This window comes from Pavona decussata, unplaced genomic scaffold, assembly GCF_977016875.1.
Source record: "Pavona decussata unplaced genomic scaffold, jaPavDecu1.1 SCAFFOLD_381, whole genome shotgun sequence".
NCBI lineage: Eukaryota > Metazoa > Cnidaria > Anthozoa > Scleractinia > Agariciidae > Pavona > Pavona decussata.
The window spans coordinates 2,714,578-2,733,351 of record NW_028145755.1 but is presented as its reverse complement, the minus strand read 5'-3'; the positions used below and the strand labels follow the sequence as shown (position 1 = coordinate 2,733,351).

General features: G+C 37.2%; 1 protein-coding gene across 1 annotated transcript in view; it reads left to right on the top strand.

Annotated features, from left to right (window-relative positions):
* LOC146452124 (sodium/potassium-transporting ATPase subunit alpha-3-like) overlaps window positions 1-18,774 on the top strand; it is a 29,488-nt gene that overhangs the window by 6,690 nt on the left and 4,024 nt on the right. The window contains exons 4-17 of the mRNA XM_085098413.1: window positions 1,990-2,049; window positions 2,412-2,615; window positions 6,733-6,795; window positions 7,318-7,368; window positions 7,458-7,592; window positions 8,282-8,668; window positions 10,490-10,631; window positions 10,870-10,943; window positions 15,050-15,141; window positions 15,546-15,936; window positions 16,137-16,323; window positions 17,188-17,291; window positions 18,205-18,382; window positions 18,625-18,726. Coding sequence (XP_084954539.1) covers window positions 1,990-2,049; window positions 2,412-2,615; window positions 6,733-6,795; window positions 7,318-7,368; window positions 7,458-7,592; window positions 8,282-8,668; window positions 10,490-10,631; window positions 10,870-10,943; window positions 15,050-15,141; window positions 15,546-15,936; window positions 16,137-16,323; window positions 17,188-17,291; window positions 18,205-18,382; window positions 18,625-18,726 — 2,170 coding nt within the window. The remainder of the gene's footprint in view (window positions 1-1,989; window positions 2,050-2,411; window positions 2,616-6,732; window positions 6,796-7,317; window positions 7,369-7,457; window positions 7,593-8,281; window positions 8,669-10,489; window positions 10,632-10,869; window positions 10,944-15,049; window positions 15,142-15,545; window positions 15,937-16,136; window positions 16,324-17,187; window positions 17,292-18,204; window positions 18,383-18,624; window positions 18,727-18,774) is intronic.

The following is an 18,774-nucleotide window of genomic DNA, read 5'->3' as shown; positions in this document are numbered from 1 at the left end:
TATAAAAAAAAAACAGAGTGTACTGCAAGCTTCCTTGACGCCTTCTTAAATGTTTTACAAATGTTGTGCATGTTGTTAGCACTTCATCATCAGAATTTTTGAAATTACAAAATCTTTTTTGCATGTAGGGTAGAGAGGAACAAAAAAATACCCCATTACACAGAGATACTGTAATAATAAGTTATTATATTTATTGAAACTGAAACACCAATGTAACAACCCTCCATTACATTAACCACATAATGTAAACCATCTGTCAAGCAGTTTATCAATAGCAATATCGCCTCCATATGAGCCAGTCAGAAGGTACATGTACCACAATTGATGGGGTGCATGTAGTCTGAAATGTCAGCCGTCTCCTCTCCCTAACCCACAGGGGGCGCGGGAGAGAGAGACGTCTGAATTCCGAGCGTTATAATGTCGTCCGTTGACGTCACACAGTAATTTATGCAAATTTGCATAAATAAAAACCTTTGACACCAAATGGCGGCCACGAGTCATGAAAGCGCATGGAAGCATTGCAGCATGCATAATGTAAGAGGTTGTGTGCGTTTTGTAAGCCGTAAAATTTGAATACAAAGCATCAAGAATGTATGTATGGGATCGCACTTCATTTTCCACCGAAGATAAATTGAAAAATGTTCCGATGAATGTTATTGGTAAATTAAGTGTTGACAGGCCATGGCCAGACACGACTCATATTAACGTGGTGGTAAGTTGTGACAAAAGAAAAAAAGAAATTATCGCACTTTATCGTTTTGTTGTAAAGCCGACTTCCGTTCAGTAAAAGTCAGAGGTTATTTTTTCAATGAGATTGTGAGGGTAGCCTCTAGCCCAAAAGTGCGTTTTGGAGTGGATGATATTGTAATAGAATGATTTTGCAGAGGAGGTGTTTCGAAGACGTCTCAGGGCTTCATTTTTTATTAGTCCTTTTCTGACCCCGGTGGGTGGCAGGAAGAAAAATGTGTACTGGAAGGTCTCTGTAGGTTTAAAGTGCGTGCGAATGTCAAGGATTCCCGCATGATTGTAGAATCGCTGAGACTTCTGAGAACCAACTTCTCAGTGAAATTATTCTATTGCAATACCACCAACTTCAAAACGCGCCTTCAGGCAAGAGGCTATCAACACAATCTCATTGAAAAAAATAACCTCTGAGATTAAATTCACTGAACGGAAGTCGGCTTTACAACAAAACGAGAAAGTGCGAAATAAAATTCTTCCCATCTTCACAACTTACCACCCGGCTCGAGAAATATTGAAAGAGCCTCCCACTTATCTCATACCAAAAAGGAAAATCTTTAAGAGATATACTCGCGAGAGCAAAACCACGTTAAACGAGAAGTCACTTTTCACACCAGTAACTTACGAGTTGTGTCTGGCCTGTCAACACTTTATATTCGCCGCCGAAATGTAATATCTGTTTTCGCAAGGTCGACCAATAAGAAATGGTTATCTATTTCAATTAAAGATGAACCAATCAAAAACTACCTACCATATTCGCAAAAGTACGTGACGTCAACGGACGACATTATAACGCTCGGAATTCAGACGTCTCTCTCTCCCGCGCCCCCTGTGGGTTAGGGAGAGGAGACGGCTGACATTTCAGACTAGGGTGCATGGAATAAGGCCCTAAGTGACTTTTGATGTAGGCTCAAATTCTCCTTTTGTTTCACAAGGGAATACAAGGCAATTTGGAAGGAGAATCTAGCAATTTATCAGAAGTCACTTAGGGCTTTTTTCCAGGCACCCCTTCAATTACAGTTGATGGGAATATGTGCAACAGGTGTGGTGGATTGTTCATCAGCCGACCAGGAAAACATTCTGGCATTAAAACATCGTTCCAGCCCCCTATCTGGATAGAGTGGGTAAGAGGGAGACGTCCTGATCACAGCCGAGATATCACATGGAATGAAAAAGTGCCAGCAGATAAGAAAGTTTTTGTTGAAAGGGTATGGTTCTTGTTTTCCTATCATTTTCTTTTGTTTTCAGGAGTGGCACAAGATACCACTGGATGATCTTGAAAGCAAACTCGACACTCATCTAACCAAAGTAAGAGGAATTCATTCTCTGCCTTTTCATTAGTCAGCCATGTAAGATGATTATGTAAGCCAACTGTATATTCAATTTATCATGAACAACGGACTATAGGAAAACAACAATCCAAGCCCCTAGCTGAACAATTGACACTCTTACTGTAAGCTATAGTCAGTGGAGACTTGATGTGTGCCATGTGTAACTGCAGATCATCTTTGCTGAGCATTTTGTGCAAATGTAGAGCATATTTTAGACAGAATTTTATCCTTTGTTATTACTTTGCTGCATGCATTGTGTGTAGTTATGACTGATAGTTAGCTTGTGGTTTGTTTGTTATTAACAGTGATTATGTTATGTTATTATTTGTTCGTTTACAGGGTCACACCCAAGAAAAGGCTGATGAACTCTTTGAGCGTGATGGTCCCAATGCCTTGACTCCCCCACCCACCACCCCTGAGTGGGTGAAATTCTGTAGACAGTTGTTCAGTGGCTTTGCAATGCTGCTCTGGATTGGTGCTATTCTCTGTTTTATCACCTATGCAATTAAAGTATCAACAATAGAAGAACCAGAGAAGGATGATGTAAGTCCGTCTACCCAACTACCAAGATCAGCATGCTACTCTGTGTTTACTATGTATTTCTTAAGTTTTCAAGTTTCTTCAAGTTTTTTTATTTCCACATATTAATTAAAGACAAAGAACAGTAATTAGGGAGAAAGGAATGTAGAGGTGTGAAAACCAAAACCCATGGGGTTAAAAGTGTTTATACACCTGATTTCTTGCTTAACAAAAGGATATCTGCATTTAAGGTGGCTGAACACAGTATTTGCGCGCGCTTTACAGATTCCGCACGCTAGGGTTGTGGTACGCAAATACGGCGGTCGATAAAGTGATAATAAAGTTAAGTTTTGATCCTAAATAACTAAGTTTCTCGTTTCTGGACTCTTTTTCTTTTCTTTCCAAGCAAGAAAAAAAACATTCACCAAGACCTTTCGCATGCTTTTCATCTTTGCCATGAAACCCAAATTAAACCACGCATGCGCATTTGACCAAAAAATTGCGACTGGTTGATTTTGTGGAAATGAACTGTTTTCTAAGGAACCACTCATAAGAATTCCCTGAAATTTGGCATGAAAATAGTTCCTTAAAAGCGTAACTCGCGTACAAAGAGAGCCTAAATCTAACAGAGGGTATCTTAACAAAACATTAAAATGCAAAATCAATATTTGCAGGAGATCTCTCTGTCAAAATTACATGAAAATAGTGCAACTGTGTCGGTGTTTTGTGATTGTTGTGGATACAAAAAATGGAAAAAAATCTAATGAGTACATTTTCTAAAAATAAAGGAAACCTACTATTTATGGACGTTTAATAGTTCGCTGCATTGCCATGGAAATGGTACTTAGCTCAACAAGATGTACAAAAATACATTCTTTCTTAGTTGGTCTTACACCATACCAATTTTGGGCGTCCAGAAATACATAGTTTCAAAATAACGTCTTCTAACACCTGTACACTAAGAAACTGTATTCGGCCACCTTAAATTATTCTTAGTTAGTGACCGTATATGGAAATAAACAAACATAGGTAAGTAAAATAAACTAATAAGTAATGAAAAAGAAGAAGAAAAAATAAATAACTATACAGGAAGTCAAGAAATCACTCTCAGGCTTCGGATGATAACGGATATTCTTTTATATTTTTTCTAAATCTTCGAAGAGATGCTGCATTCTTGATGTTTAGAGGTATTTTGTTCCATAAATCAGCAGCAGCATATCAAACACTGAATTTGCCATATTGATTAGTTCTGGGACACGGTATAGACAAATTTTGAGTTGTTCTTGAGCGTGTGTGGTAATGGTGAACATCACTCTAATTTGAAAAATTAGAAGCATATATTCCAGGAAGCAAATTATTTTGATGTTTGTTAACAAGCTCTCCCAAAAATTGTAAGTTATTTATTTGGGAAAGATTTGATATACCTAATCTACTAAACAATGGTCCGCTATGATCTCACCAGCCTGATCGTGTTATTAACTTGTGAATGCGCGCATGCGCAATGAACAAGTTATAGCGATGGTGGACTTTTTGACTTGGTTGGTTGGTTCTGTCGTTAACTTTCGGGCATGCGCAGTGAATGAGTTTTAAATTCAGTTAGTCGGGAAAAAACACACGAAAATTTTCTGTTCACGGCGCATCAGGATATTCTCATGCAATCTGTAGAGAATAATTTGACAATCATTCTAGTGTAGGAATGGAGATTTTTCGTCGAATCTGAGCAAAGTTATGGGTTTTTCGTTTTTTTCCACAAAGTGCAGCGTCTTTTAAGAATTTAAAAATAATTTAATTGAAAAATTCAGTTTGTGGAAAAAACACGCGAAAATTTTCTGTTCACAGCGTATCAGGATATTCTCATTCAATCTGTAGAGAATAATTTGACAATCATTTTAGTGTAAGAATGGAGATTTTTCGTCGAATCTGAGCAAAGTTATAGGTTTTTCGTTTTTTTCCACAAAGTGCGGCGTCTTTTAAGAATTTAAAAATAATTTAATTGAAAAATTCAGTTTGTGGAAAAAACACGCGAAAATTTTCTTTTCACAGCGCATCAGGAAATGCTTACTCAATCTGACTGTAGAGAATAATTTGACAATCATTTTAGTGTAAGAATGGAGATTTTTCATTGAATCTGAGCAAAGTTATAGGTTTTTTCGTTTGTTTCCACAAAGTGCGGCATCTTTTAAGAATTTAAAATTAATTTAATTTAACAATAATTGAATTTAAAACTAATTAAATTTAAAAATTAAATTAGTGAAGTGTCGGCAAGATCTTTGAATAAACAAGAGGATTTTTTATAGAGCATGTATGTTTAGCACTAGTGGCCTTATAAGTTGCAGGCCTCACCGATTTTTTAACCTATCCTCTCTTTGCGATTGAACTAACTGAATAGTTTTACTCAGAAATATTGCGTGATATTGCGTTGCGCTACTTGAAAGTTTGCCGCCAAAAAACATTTCCCGCCAGAAAATGTCTGGCTGAAAGAAGCACTCTTAACTGATAAGTTGACTGCTAATCATAACTTTTTGCATACATGAAAACTCGACATCTTTCATCATATTTTTGCTTCTCATACAAAAGTATTATATCAAGTAGATTAGTTTGCTGAAACACATGAGTTTGGCTGTCGGTTTTCACGCCAAAGCGGAAAGTGCCATGTCATTCAACAGTGACGTCGTAAGCAAAATTATGCAAATTTCTGCTGAAATGAACAATTTTAGATTTCTTCAGCTTTCATAGAGGTTTCAGGGGGAAAAAATGTTTCATTTTCGCAGTTTACATCTGGTAATTTATGGGAAGGCAAAAGGACGTGGTCGATGAATTTTCATCTACTGTTTAATACATACCGTACAGAATTTAGTAAAATGCATGTGTACAGGATCAAAACCGTTTTGGTATGCTCATTAAATAATGAAGCAAAATACAGACAACTAGCTTTCATTGAAATAATTCTTATTTAGCAAGAATTAGCAATATTTCAAATTATTTTTACTTGAAGATTGCGTGGACTGAACTCCAAAGGAAAAATTTCATGCATTTATGCCGGGCATGAAATGTAATGCAACACTTTGTTCAACAGATTTCCCTTCATGAGATCAGCTCAAGCAAAGTAGCCTGCGTAGCTGGCGGTTTTTATGGGTGGGCTCACCGGAAAGCCGGGCACAAGGGCCAAAACGATTTTTTTAGCACAAGAATGGGTATTTCTCGTTACATAATCGGGCAAAGATATAATTTCTTTTAGCTTTCAAGGAAATGTCCGTAGCTGTCTTAATTTCAATTACTGATGTGTCATCTGTGACATCTGCATTCACGAGTTGGCTCACAGGAGCCTTTGATTTTTCTGAGTACTCTTTTCTGTAATAATAATAAGAAAGTGGAGCTTGGTAGGATAATTACTTGCCCAAGGAGCAGTACAATAGGACAAATGTGAATATGTGAAGCTGTAATATAGACATTTAAACATATTTAAAGTAAGATAGCAGCTAACTTTATAGATTACCTCAATACATTTAGCAATTTTTTGTGAAATGTGTTTAATATGAACAGTTAAACTATAAAAAATTGCGATAATGTTTAAAAGCTTAAAAAAGCGACAACGATTTTTTATTTGTGTCTCTTAGGAATTCTTTTACAGATTGATTTTTAATGATTGAATTTAACACATTTCATTGAAAAATGTTTGTCATAATGTTTGGAATAATTTGTGTAAAATCCACTTTGTTATCTCTGGCCCAGTCATTCCCTTAATTCTCATTTAACTATTGATATTGTAAGTTGAAACACCTCTCAGGTTGTGTATCCTTGTTATGCAAGCAATTTATGTCATGGTGTGATACTGTCATACAGCAAACATGTCCTGTGGTGAGGAAGGTTGACAAATAAAGTGTTGGTGCGGGTAACAATAACTTTACAAGATTGAGATAATTATTTTGATGCTGGTACCCATGCATTATCAATTTTCACACATACACTGGGCCTATCTCTCAACACTAGTTTATTCATGTACTGTACATGATTTATCTCCAAAACAAATTTGGAGCCGAAGTGGAGCTATCCCTTTCTGCCTGCTACACATGTTATTTAATTAAAGTTTATTTTTCAGTTGAATCTGTCTTGAATATTTTCTTATTATTTTTAATTTCAGCTGTACCTGGGTATTGTCCTTGCTACTGTTGTTATCATTACTGGATGTTTCTCGTATTACCAGGTCAGTCCAGGCACCAGCTGCAGCCAATCAAGGGATTGTGTTTTGCTCTTTTTAAAAATGCTTGCATTACCAGCAAGATTAAGCTTTGATTCTTACAGTGTAAGGAACCAGCTATTTCAACTTGTTTGGAAGTGCCAGGCACATGCTGTAATGGATAAATGTTTGCGCAGAATATTGCATGTGCAAGCTGTTGCCTGGCACATACATGTACAAGAGGGATGTGGGGTGGGTTCTTCAACTCTTTCTACATAGATGTGTATGACCCCACCCTCAAAGCTTGCTAATCTGCTTTAGTATAGGTGATTTTAATATAATATAGTTTAATAATAATAATGCTTGCTCACTATTTCAGGCCTTATGTTATGTGACATGCAAATTTACTTTGTTAAATTAGGATCCATATTTCATATTTGTATGTTTGTGATGTTCCTTGTAGCAAGAGCACTTTTAGCTTGTCAGCGCTCTGATCATTGAAGTTTGTTGCATTTTTTTGCCGATTGATGTTTGTTCTTTTGAGTAAAGGAGGCCAAGAGTTCAAAGATCATGGAAAGTTTCAAGAAAATGGTTCCACAGGTTAGCACTTGCACTGTATAAGCCTCTGCTTGTTAATAGTGGTCAATTTTTACCAGCCTTCTTGTAAACGTTTGTTGTTTGTTATTCAGGAAGCCACTGTACTTCGTGATGGCGAAAAGCACAACCTACCTGCAGAAAAGCTTGTTTTGGGAGATATCATCTTCGTGAAGTTTGGAGACAGAATACCAGCTGATATTCGTGTGATAGAAGCTCAAGGTTTTAAGGTGCAGATCTGAAATAGTTAAAACCAGTTGGCGAGAACTGTTACATAGATACAGTTGAATTCTTAGTGGACTGTTACCTGTGACAAAATCAGCTGAATTGTTGTTCTTACCCCGATCCCTAAGAACGAAGAAGTCTTGGAAATCCTTCAAGACTGAACTATGGAGAGTACTTTTAAATTCCCAAAATATTAAGGGATCTTTCAGTATTAGTTAATGACATATCTTCGTCTTGATCAGTATTTGTCATCACTTCTTCTTCTCCTGGTAAAATTTTTATTGTAAATTTTTTTATTGTGACTTAATAGTAATCTATCGCTAGTTTTCTTATTTCATTATTTTTTATTTTTGTATTTGTTTTTAGAGGGCCACAAGTTAATCAGTAATTGTAGCTACCGTCGCGTGTTGCCCTCGTAAAAGAAAGTCGCTTTCTTACTTACTTACTGTTCCCCATCCGTCTGCTCTTACTGAAAACCCTATATCTTTGTGTTTTTCTTCCTTTTGGGGTTTGTTTTTGTAACTGGACAATCTTGAAATCTCCTGAGAACAGTTGGAAAACTCCTTGACTAAAAGCACGCTAATAAGAGTTTACAGTTCTAAGTATGTTTATAGATATGTATATACTAACTATTCTGATTGTTACCCACCACGATAGTAAAACTTTTGTTTTGTTTCTGTCTTTGATGTACCAGGTTGACAACTCTTCTCTAACTGGTGAATCAGAACCCCAAGCTCGTACCCCAGAATTTTCTCACGAGAACCCTTTGGAGACAAAGAACTTGGCATTCTTTTCAACAAATGCAGTTGAAGGAACCTGTACTGGAATTGTTGTTCAAGTTGGTGACAACACTGTTATGGGACGGATTGCTAATTTGGCCAGTGGATTAGGCTCAGGGAAAACACCAATTGCTGTTGAAATTGAGCATTTCATTCATATCATTACTGGTGTAGCTGTTACCCTTGGAGTGACCTTCTTTGTTCTTTCTTTGATTCTGAAATACCACTGGCTGACTGCCGTCATTTTCTTGATTGGCATAATCGTTGCTAATGTGCCAGAGGGGCTTCTTGCAACTGTCACGGTAATTATTTGATGTCTCATTCACTGTTTCACATGTCATAATCAAGAAGTTAACATGATTAATTTGTGCATGCTTATGTTTGATGGTGGTTGTCAACTAAGATAATTATTTATTTTATGTCCTTTCTGACTTGATTCCTTCATCCAGTTGTACTTGTAATTAAGAACAAGTCACATTGTCAGGTCTTTGCTTTTAATCCAACTGCATTCAATATGCACCTATGATGCTCATACTGCACGTATAGTTAAGCAAGTTAAAATTCTAAAACTACATGATATTAATGTACTGATTTCAAATTGGAAAGTTTATGTTTCTTTTCAAAAAAAGGCATCCTTCCTGATGCATTCAAAGAAATGTTTTTTTCTCACAAGTCATATTCATCGTTAAAATACTAGACATTGCAGTTCCTTTTACTTATTTCCCTGTAGAACAAATATCAGACAGTTTGCAGTAAGTTTGCAATTACCTAAACTGTTCAATTCCTTTAATTCAGAAATTCAGAATGCTGTTTAAATCTAAATTGAGATTATTTCTCCTTAATGGACTACACCTGTTAATTGAATGTGCTGTTTTATGGTTTGCTATCTGTGTGTGTTTGATTGTGTACTTGCTTTTTAACCTAAATGTATTGATAAATTAAATAAGCTACACCCTAAACTCCTGATTTTAATGTTGTAATTTTTTGTGAGAGTCTGTAGCTCGTATAAGCCCCAATGGTTTCTCTATGGGCATCCTCGCCATATGTTTCTCTCTCTTTTTCTATTTATCAATCTTAAATTTTAATATATATTTATCTTGAAACGATGTGCCAGAATAGTGGCAAAAAAAAATGTATTTATATACTGAAATTGAAATTATGTAATTATACAACATATATTTAAACATGAATTTGACTGGATTGAATTTGTTTGAGTAAATGTCTTGTGTAGCCTTCCACGCAGTCATTTTTAGGGGACTCGTATTACCTCCTCCCCACAAATGCCTGCTCACCCAAGTGCCGCATTCCTCTAAGCCAATCACAATGAACTTACTAAAACCTGGAAGGGTGACCTTGACCTCAGGACTCGTGAAAGACGTGAGCTTTGAGCACCCTGTGCCCCACGTTCATCTGACTTCAATCAAAGAATTGGTGACGGCAAATAGTGATATTTTCGTCAATTTGCTGACTAGTTATTCAAAGTCACTTAAATATTTATCAAGCTTTGCTTTCAATCTTGTTGACCTCGTCAATGTGGAGGAAACTGAAATATTACCCGATATGTCGGTAAACTTTAAAGATTTTGGAGTTGAAACTCGCTTTGTTGTTGCAATTTGTTCGGGGGCATGTACGACACTTTCCACAATGGCCACAAGTTGATTGGCCCTTTGTCGTTTAACTTTCCGTTTAATAGTCTTTAATGGACTGATAAATACTGCAGATCTCCCCTTGATATATATATATTCCAACTTAACTCCTGCATCTCTCAAGACTGTACCAGAGACTTTGCAAAGCTCGCGGGGAACGGAAACGTCCATTGTAACCAGCAATTTCATTTGAAATCATTAGACAATGTCTTGATGGTTATTGGCTGGGGTGCTTGGGGAATGAAAAAATGGGAAAGAAATGTGACTCTTGGGTGAGCAGGCTTTGTGGGAAGGAGGTAATACCTCAGTCCCCTAAAAACAACTGCATGGGAGGCTATGTCTTGTGTGGCTCTAGATCTATACAAATATAACCTTGTTTTCACTTGTGTGTTTTTGCACTGAATGCTGTATTTGCCCCATCTCTCAATTGTATTTCTGGGCTAACTTTAATTGGAACCTCTTGATGTCAATTTCAAGGTTTGTTTAACTCTGACTGCTAAACGCATGGCTGCCAAAAACTGCTTGGTGAAGAACTTGGAATCAGTGGAGACTCTTGGTAGTACATCAACAATTTGCTCTGATAAGACTGGAACTCTGACTCAGAACAGAATGACAGTTGGTATGTGGATCCCTACTCACTTAGTGCTCGTTACCAAGAACATCCTGTTTGATTGTGTTTTGAACTAAACATTATTTTACTGTTTATTTACTTGTTTATTTATTTTAGTGGGTTAATTTGTACATCACATTATACAGGACGTTTTCCCAAATTTCAGTGGTGTTTTGAGCCAATCAGAATTAGCATTTGTAACAGACCACAGTGAATGTCTACTGAAATTGGATATTTACCTCTCTAGCTCACATGTGGTTTGACAATAACATTTTTGAAGCTGATACTACAGAGGATCAGTCAGGAACTCCTATGGAAAAGGTGCATAACCCTTAACTACCAGTATCAACATTAATTTTCTGCTTACCATTTTCTATCCATTATGGTACTGCACAGAAACCTGTATCATTCATCTTTGGCTTCAAATGGGTAGGATGGAAATGGAGTGCAATGGCCGATTTCTTCAAGTTCCTTCTGAGTGTTTTGGAAAAATTGCTAAAATTTGATTGCAGATTTTTCTTTCTCAGAGAAGTCATTTCACATTTCTTCCCAGTGCTGCAAGAGCAATTTTATATTAGAAAAGAGGTTCTTTATAGTCAAATATTTAAGCAGCTTTGACCAATGCACAGCATAATCTCTGCGGCCAAAAAAGCAACAAATCTCATATTAAAAGCCTGTGCAGGTTGGTTACACCACCTAACAAATCAAAATAATAATGGTAAACTTCTGAAGACTTGGACAGACTGCAGGGGCATTGAAATTTAATACATTGACGTGAAATGATAACTTGTAATATTTACTCCCAGTGCCATTAACCCTTTCAACCCCAATGTCAACCTGTATATTCTCCTCACTGTCCTCCATATATTTCTTATGTTGATAGTTGAGAGATTCTGTCTAAAAATCAAAGCATTTCATCTTTGGTGATTACTTCCTTTATTCTCCTGACTTAAATGTTTAATCAAGCAGCAATATTTTAAGGAGAAATAATTAGATGTTGCTCACTACTGGGGCTTACAGTGCAACCACTTTTACCAGGATCAGTCACATCACAGGACTTGAACAATGAATTCCTGCTAAAGTTGATCAAACCAATCAGCACTTACAACCAAAGCAAGCAAAGATTACAAAGTTTTCACAAAGGGAGCTTAATCAGAGGATTCTTTACCAAACATCTTTTTTTCAGTTGATGAGAAATAAATATTTAAATTTGGCTCAGAGAATCACGTAAAGACAAGTAGAAGGTAATAGTAAAGAAATCAAAATTCAGTGGATTATCTTGCAAACAGCGATGAGTTGGAATATCTCAATAAACTGACTGTTGACAAGCTTCGACAAATGATATTTTGAATTAATGCACGAAAGTTTAAGGAGAAAAATGTTTTTCTTTGAGGTCTGATTTTCTGGGCTTAGTAGCTGACTTGCCTGCTGCTTTACACCCTGACGAGGACCTGGCTTTGTCAATAACTTTATTCTTATTTTGATATTCTGTTTGATATTCTGCAATCTGGCACCTTAATGAAACTTCGACGCGCATATAAGCTTTGTCTAGATGTCCGGCAGCCGGACAGGATTTTCAAAATACTCCATGTCTGGCTGTGTAATAATTTCTCAATCTCAGTCGATTTATCCAATACTATCTTTGTTTTGGTTTGCAAGGTGATTCAGTAAACGAAGGTCCTTGGCTGCCAATCATTCTGCGAGCTTGGTCATACCATGAAATCTCTAACGTTCTTGATTTCAAAAAATCACTTGACTGACATGGACACGGTGGCATGAAGTCTAAACACGTAAATAATTTTCAAGTCTGATGATTCCATGATTTGCGTAGAGTGCAGAGCAGTCAGGGAAATTGACTCAGTTTATCCCAAGAGTTTATTCGGCTGTCTGACGGCCTTTCAAACTTAACGTTCCCTTAATTATATATTTCGTAAAAAGCAAGCAACTGAGTCGTGACTTGCAGCGTTCAAAGGAGGGTAGACACTTCATTTAGCATGTTTTTCCGTCCTATGGCTTAAATATTGGTGATTAGATCTGAGGTTACGTACTAACGGAAAACCTGTTATTCTGTTAGCGTCTAACATTCCCCTTATTGGCTGACGATGGCTTAGACGTTCAAGTGTTTATCTGTCAATAGCAATTGATAATTTCTGCGAACAAAGACATGTGGTATAATCGCATATCCTGCTGCAAATAGACAACAATTTGGAATCTTTTTCTGCTAGACTCACTATAATCTTCTTCACCCATTTTCAGTTCTTCATTCCAAATAAACGTCACAGAGTAATCGTTACACGGAAATGTCCAGTTAATGGGACAAAACTTAATTATTCTCCACTCATATTGGGCATTATCTTGTCGCTAGATAATTGCGTGCAGGAATGTTTACAATGTAGCAGCCCCTTAACAAGAGGTCTTTCTTTGAACCTTCTCTATAGCCGTGTCATGTTGTCGCTATTGCCATTTGTTTCTTCTTCAAAGAGGCAGATACATCTAATACTGGAGAACATTAAACAATCCTGACTTCTCTGTTGCCGTGTCTTTTTGTGACAATCGCTTTTTTGTTAGTGAAAAAAAGATTTCTTTATTTTATATTGGACTAAAAAGACTAAACAAACGAACCTGTAGCGATATCTTTTTGACGCGATCACTGATTCCATTGTTAGTGAGAAAAGATTTCTTCACAAGAGCAGCTTTATATTCTTTACAGTGGAGAAGTAGAATCCTAGTGGAGAAGATGAAACAAACATACTCATAGCAATTCAATTTTGAGAAACACCTAATCCTTAACACGTTTTGCCTTTTGTATTGTTAAACATTCACAATGAATACAACATCTGAAGAGAATTGGACTATTTTCCCTGAAAATCTCATGTATTTGGGACAGCAATTTTAGGTGTGCTGGTGCCCTCTAGCAGACTTTGAATTTCGTAAGCTTAATTGTAGCCACAAATAACATGTGTTGTAATGAGTGCTTGTTATTGGTGGAACTGACTAATATTATCGGCTAACACTTGAGTTGTTATTTGTGTTATCCTGTTATTGAATAACAAAACTCTCATTGGCTCTAACAGTCTTGTTAGCGGATAACATTATCACATCTGGAAGCTATGGAAGAGTATGAACCTGATTGGCTCTAACACCGGATAACAGGCGATAACCACTAACACCAATTAGTCCCAATTATATTGAACAAGTACCAATTATACTGAACATGTGTTCAGAGTATTTTGAAAATCCTGTCCCGGCTGCTGGACATCTAGACAAAGCTTTTATATGCATTAAAGTTTCATTAAGGTGCCGGATTGCAGAATATCAAACAGAATATCAAAATATCAATAAGGTTTTGAGATTTTGATTTTATTGACAAAGCCAGGTCCTCATCAGGGCATAGAGCAAATAGGCAAGTCAGCTACTAAGCCCAGAAAATCAGACCTCAAAGAAAAACATTTTCCTCCTTAAAGGGGAAGTATCACACAAATTTGCTGTCATTTCAAAACGCAAAAATGCTTGTCTGTCAGCAGAAACAATAAAACAATTGTCAAGTTTGTTATTAATAATTTTTTTTTTTTTTATTATAACCCCAGTGAAATAAAACTGTCGATTACAATGTAGTGCCTCTGGCCAGAGGCAGAGTAGGTCAGAGTGGATTGAAACTTGAAAAATGTTAGGCTAATGATTTTCAAGTTCTCGCCTTTTTGTTTCCAAAATGTGCTAGAACAGATCACGAGTTGTTCCTTTCAAGAATTGAGTTGATTTCTTTCCTCTCGTCATTCTAGAATTATTTGGCAGCTGATTGAAGGTCTTAATTTCATCATTTTTAACTAAAGATATCAAAAACCCCATGATACTTCCCCTTTAAACTTTCATGCATTGTTTCGAAATATAATTTATCAAAGCTTTTCAACAGTCAGTTAATTGAGATATTCCGACATGCTGCCGTTTGCAAGATTATCGACTGAATTTTGATTTCTTTCAGTACTATTACCTTCTACTTGTCTTTACATGATTCTCTGAGCCAAGTCTAAACATTAATTTCCTATCAACTGAAAAACAAGATGTTCGGTAAGGTATCCTCAAATTTAGCTTGTTGTGGAAACTTTGTATCTTTGCTTGCTTTGGTTAATGCGCTGATTGGTTCAATCAACTTTAGCGGGAGTGTCCTGTGATATGATTGGTTAACTTTGTCTTAGTAACCCTGGTAACAGTAGTCGCAGTGTAAAGGGTTAAAAGTAATTTGCATACCTGATGTGTAATGCCCTTACTGTATGTTCAGTGAATTGGACTTTAAATGCTTGTGTGTTTCAGACAGGCAAGACGTTTCTCTTCCTGTACTCTCAACTGACTAACTAGCTTGCCGATTTAAAACTAAGTGACATAAAGCTCTCTTGAACATCTGTAACAATTTTTTCCCCATTTTGTAACAGACAGAAACCTGGGATGCATTGGCCAAAGTTGCTGGTTTGTGTAACCGTGCTGAGTTTAAAGTTGGCCAAGAAGGTGTTCCAGTGCTCAAAAGGTGAGCAAAATTAATGAAAACCCTTTAGTATGTTGTGCATTATAGTGACATAAATAAAGACAGAGCAGCAGAATCTAGCCATGCACAGTCAAACTCCCCCCCCCCCCCCCCAAGAAAAAAATTATCCCACACTAAAATCCGGTGTGAGAATTGATAGCCAACCAGCTATAAGGTCAAGTATTACAAGTTTGAGAGAAGAAGGTGATAACTTAAAATTACAGTAACTGGAAGAAAAATGTGAGAGAAGTCTACCCCACCCCTTGCACTTGTGATGATATTTTGCATCTTACATACATCATGAGTGGAAACCAGTCAGATTCTTCAAACTAAAGCCTTAAGGTCAAACAGACATCACTTCACCCTTTGCCACTGACCCCTTCAATTATTGACTTTTTTATTTACAGAGAGACAAATGGAGATGCCTCTGAATCAGCCCTGCTAAAGTGCATTGAACTTCAAGTGGGTAATGTGGTTCAGATGCGTGAGAAAAACAAAAAGGTGGCGGAAATTCCTTTCAACTCTACTAACAAATATCAAGTGTCCATTCATGAGCAAGAGAACCCAGATGATGCTCGTTACCTGCTGGTGATGAAAGGTGCTCCAGAGCGCATTCTTGAACGTTGCTCTACTATCCTGATTAAGGGCAAGGAAGAAACACTGGATGATGATATGAAGGAAGCCTTTGAGAGGGCTTATCTCGAGCTGGGTGGAATGGGAGAGCGTGTCTTGGGCTTTTGTCACTTTTTCCTCAACGTTGAAGAATACCCTCCTGGTTTTGAGTTTGTTACTGATGATGTAAGTTCACCAAAATAAACTTGGGTCCAAATACAACACCCTAAATTACTTAATTCCAGGCAGATCTTACATGGAAATGTTATTAATATTAATAATATGATTCGCTTTGATGGGAAGAATAGATAACAAATAAGAAGATCCACATACAAATTGCAAAAATATTGATGGGAATTATTTACTTTTTTTATTTTTTTATGAAGCCTCCCAATTTCCCTCTTGAAAATTTGTGCTTTGTTGGTCTGATGTCCATGATTGATCCTCCTCGTGCCGCTGTACCTGATGCTGTTAGCAAATGCCGCAGCGCAGGAATCAAAGTTATTATGGTTACTGGTGATCATCCCATCACAGCCAAGGCTATTGCAAGAGGCGTTGGAATTATATCTGAAGGTGCAGTGTTTTTACGTGACAAACTTTGTGCAAACATGATAAAGAACAGTATTGTACAATGTTATATCTGAAGGTGCAGTGTTTTTACATGACAAACTTTATAATAATAATATTGTTTACTGATATCTCTCTCGCAGCCTAAAAGGCTGAATTACAAGGATGGTCAGTGACAATAGTACGAGACACTACGGTATAAAGACAGTCAAATAAATAATTATATAAATATGATTAGAAGCATTAAATAACAGAGAAAAAGATTACAACTGGTAGTGATACTTGATGGTGCAGAAATCTGCGAACTGCTTTGTCTTGGGGACAAAGCGCACTGGAACACGTTCGCCCGATCGGAGGCAGTACGGCCTGTCAATTGACATGCGAGGAATTAATGGCTTAAGGACAGGAGACAACAGGCAATCGCGCTTGATAAAATTTGTGCAAGCTTCTTCCCTTCTCTGGGAAAGGGCAGTGATGCCAGATTGAATAAGGGCATCGTCATAGTAACAATTCGGCAGAATGATGCATAGGGCCCTTTTTTGTACAGATTCTATAGCGTCATCTAAGTACTTTGACAAGGCTGCCCAAACAGGGCAGGCATATTCAAGTACAGATCGTACAATGCTACAGTACACTTGCACTAGCTGCTTGATAGTGAGGCCACTCTTCTTAAGTGCGTGCAGTGCGTACAAGCGCTTGTTGGCCTTTTTGACTATATGCTCTATGTGTATGTTCCATGAAAGATCTTCAGAGATGTAGACACCTAAGAAAAGTATTGTGCAGTATTTGCATTAAGGCGTTGTCACATGAGGAAGTTACTTCTGTAATTTGCAGTGCAATGCTGACATAAGTTCTGTCTCACTGATTTAGAAACGGAGACTGTGGAGGATATTGCTGACAGACTGGGTGTTCCTGTTGCTGATGTGAATCCTCGTGACGCCAAAGGAATTGTTGTTCATGGTGGACAACTTAAGGTGCCAATCATCTTACATGTAGTGTTTTTTGATTCATTCCCTCCTTATCTTGGCAATTTAATCACTCCAAAACATTGGGTTAAAAAGAGTTAAATCTATCATCAGTGGTCTACAGTTAAAAAATATTAATAGTATTTGATATTGCGATATCCATGTGTTCTGAGGAAGTGTGTGAATTTTTGCATCAAGGCTTTTAACGGGGAGATCATAAAGGCTGATGTAATAATAATAATAATAATAATAATGATGATGATCGTTTAGTCAACCTTTTTGTAGCATAAACCGAATTACAAGGCGGGTCATTAATTACGTACAAATATATCAGAATTATGACACTTAAATATAACTGTTAATGTTAAGACATATCACATTTCGCTATGTAATAGAACATTTAACATTTCAACCTAAAGCCTGGTTCCCACTCTTACGATAAGCATAAGCTTGCGACGTTCCCACATGTGAAACAAGCACAAGAAAATAAGGTATACGTAAGTACAGTAATGCTGGAGGAGATCTGGAAACTGATTCAAGATGGTCGAATCATCTTGCTTGTGCTTGTGCTTACCTCACGTCGGTTCCCACTTGTGAAATAAGCACAAGTGTGAGATAAGCACAAGCACAAGGAATGGAAAAAGGTTTCGTTTTCTTGCGCTTATGCTTATGCTTAACTCACGCTTATTTCATGCCATTCCCACACAATTTTTCTGATGCTTATGCTTTTGCTAATCTCACAAGTGGGAACCAGGCTTAAGAACATATACATTTTGACGTTCATGTTAACTTTCATAAACTGGGGCTGTTCTTTTCTGTTGTGTTTACTTTCCCAGTCATCTGAGAACAAGCAACAAATATTACACACCCTCATTATGTCAGTTTGTCGTCCTGAAGTTGTGATGGCTGTTTGTTGTTTCAGGATTTACCACGGGAAAAGCTTGATGAAATCTTAAAAGAGCATACAGAGATTGTTTTTGCCAGAACCTCTCCACAGCAGAAACTAATCATCGTTGAGGGCTGTCAGCGACAGGGTGCCATTGTTGCTGTAACTGGAGATGGTGTCAATGATTCACCAGCTTTGAAAAAAGCTGATATTGGTGAGTACATTCAGTGAACAAAGAATGCCATTATGTGAATGATGACTGTTATGAATGGCCTGGCAGTGATGATGATGACGACAGCTTGGGAATGACAGACAATCTACTAGGGTAACTTAGTTTATGACTTTCTTCCTTTCTTGGAAAGTTGGCTCCCTCAAAGGTTACATCGACAGCTCTGTAAGGATGTCCAAGATGAATTGTACATTTTTCTTGTTAATATGCTTCCTTGTTTTTATCAGGTGTTGCTATGGGTATTGCTGGCTCTGATGTGTCCAAACAGGCTGCAGACATGATTCTACTGGATGATAATTTTGCTTCCATTGTCACTGGTGTTGAAGAAGGTGAATAGAGAAGCAGCATATTATTTTGTTGAGCCGAACATGTCCTGC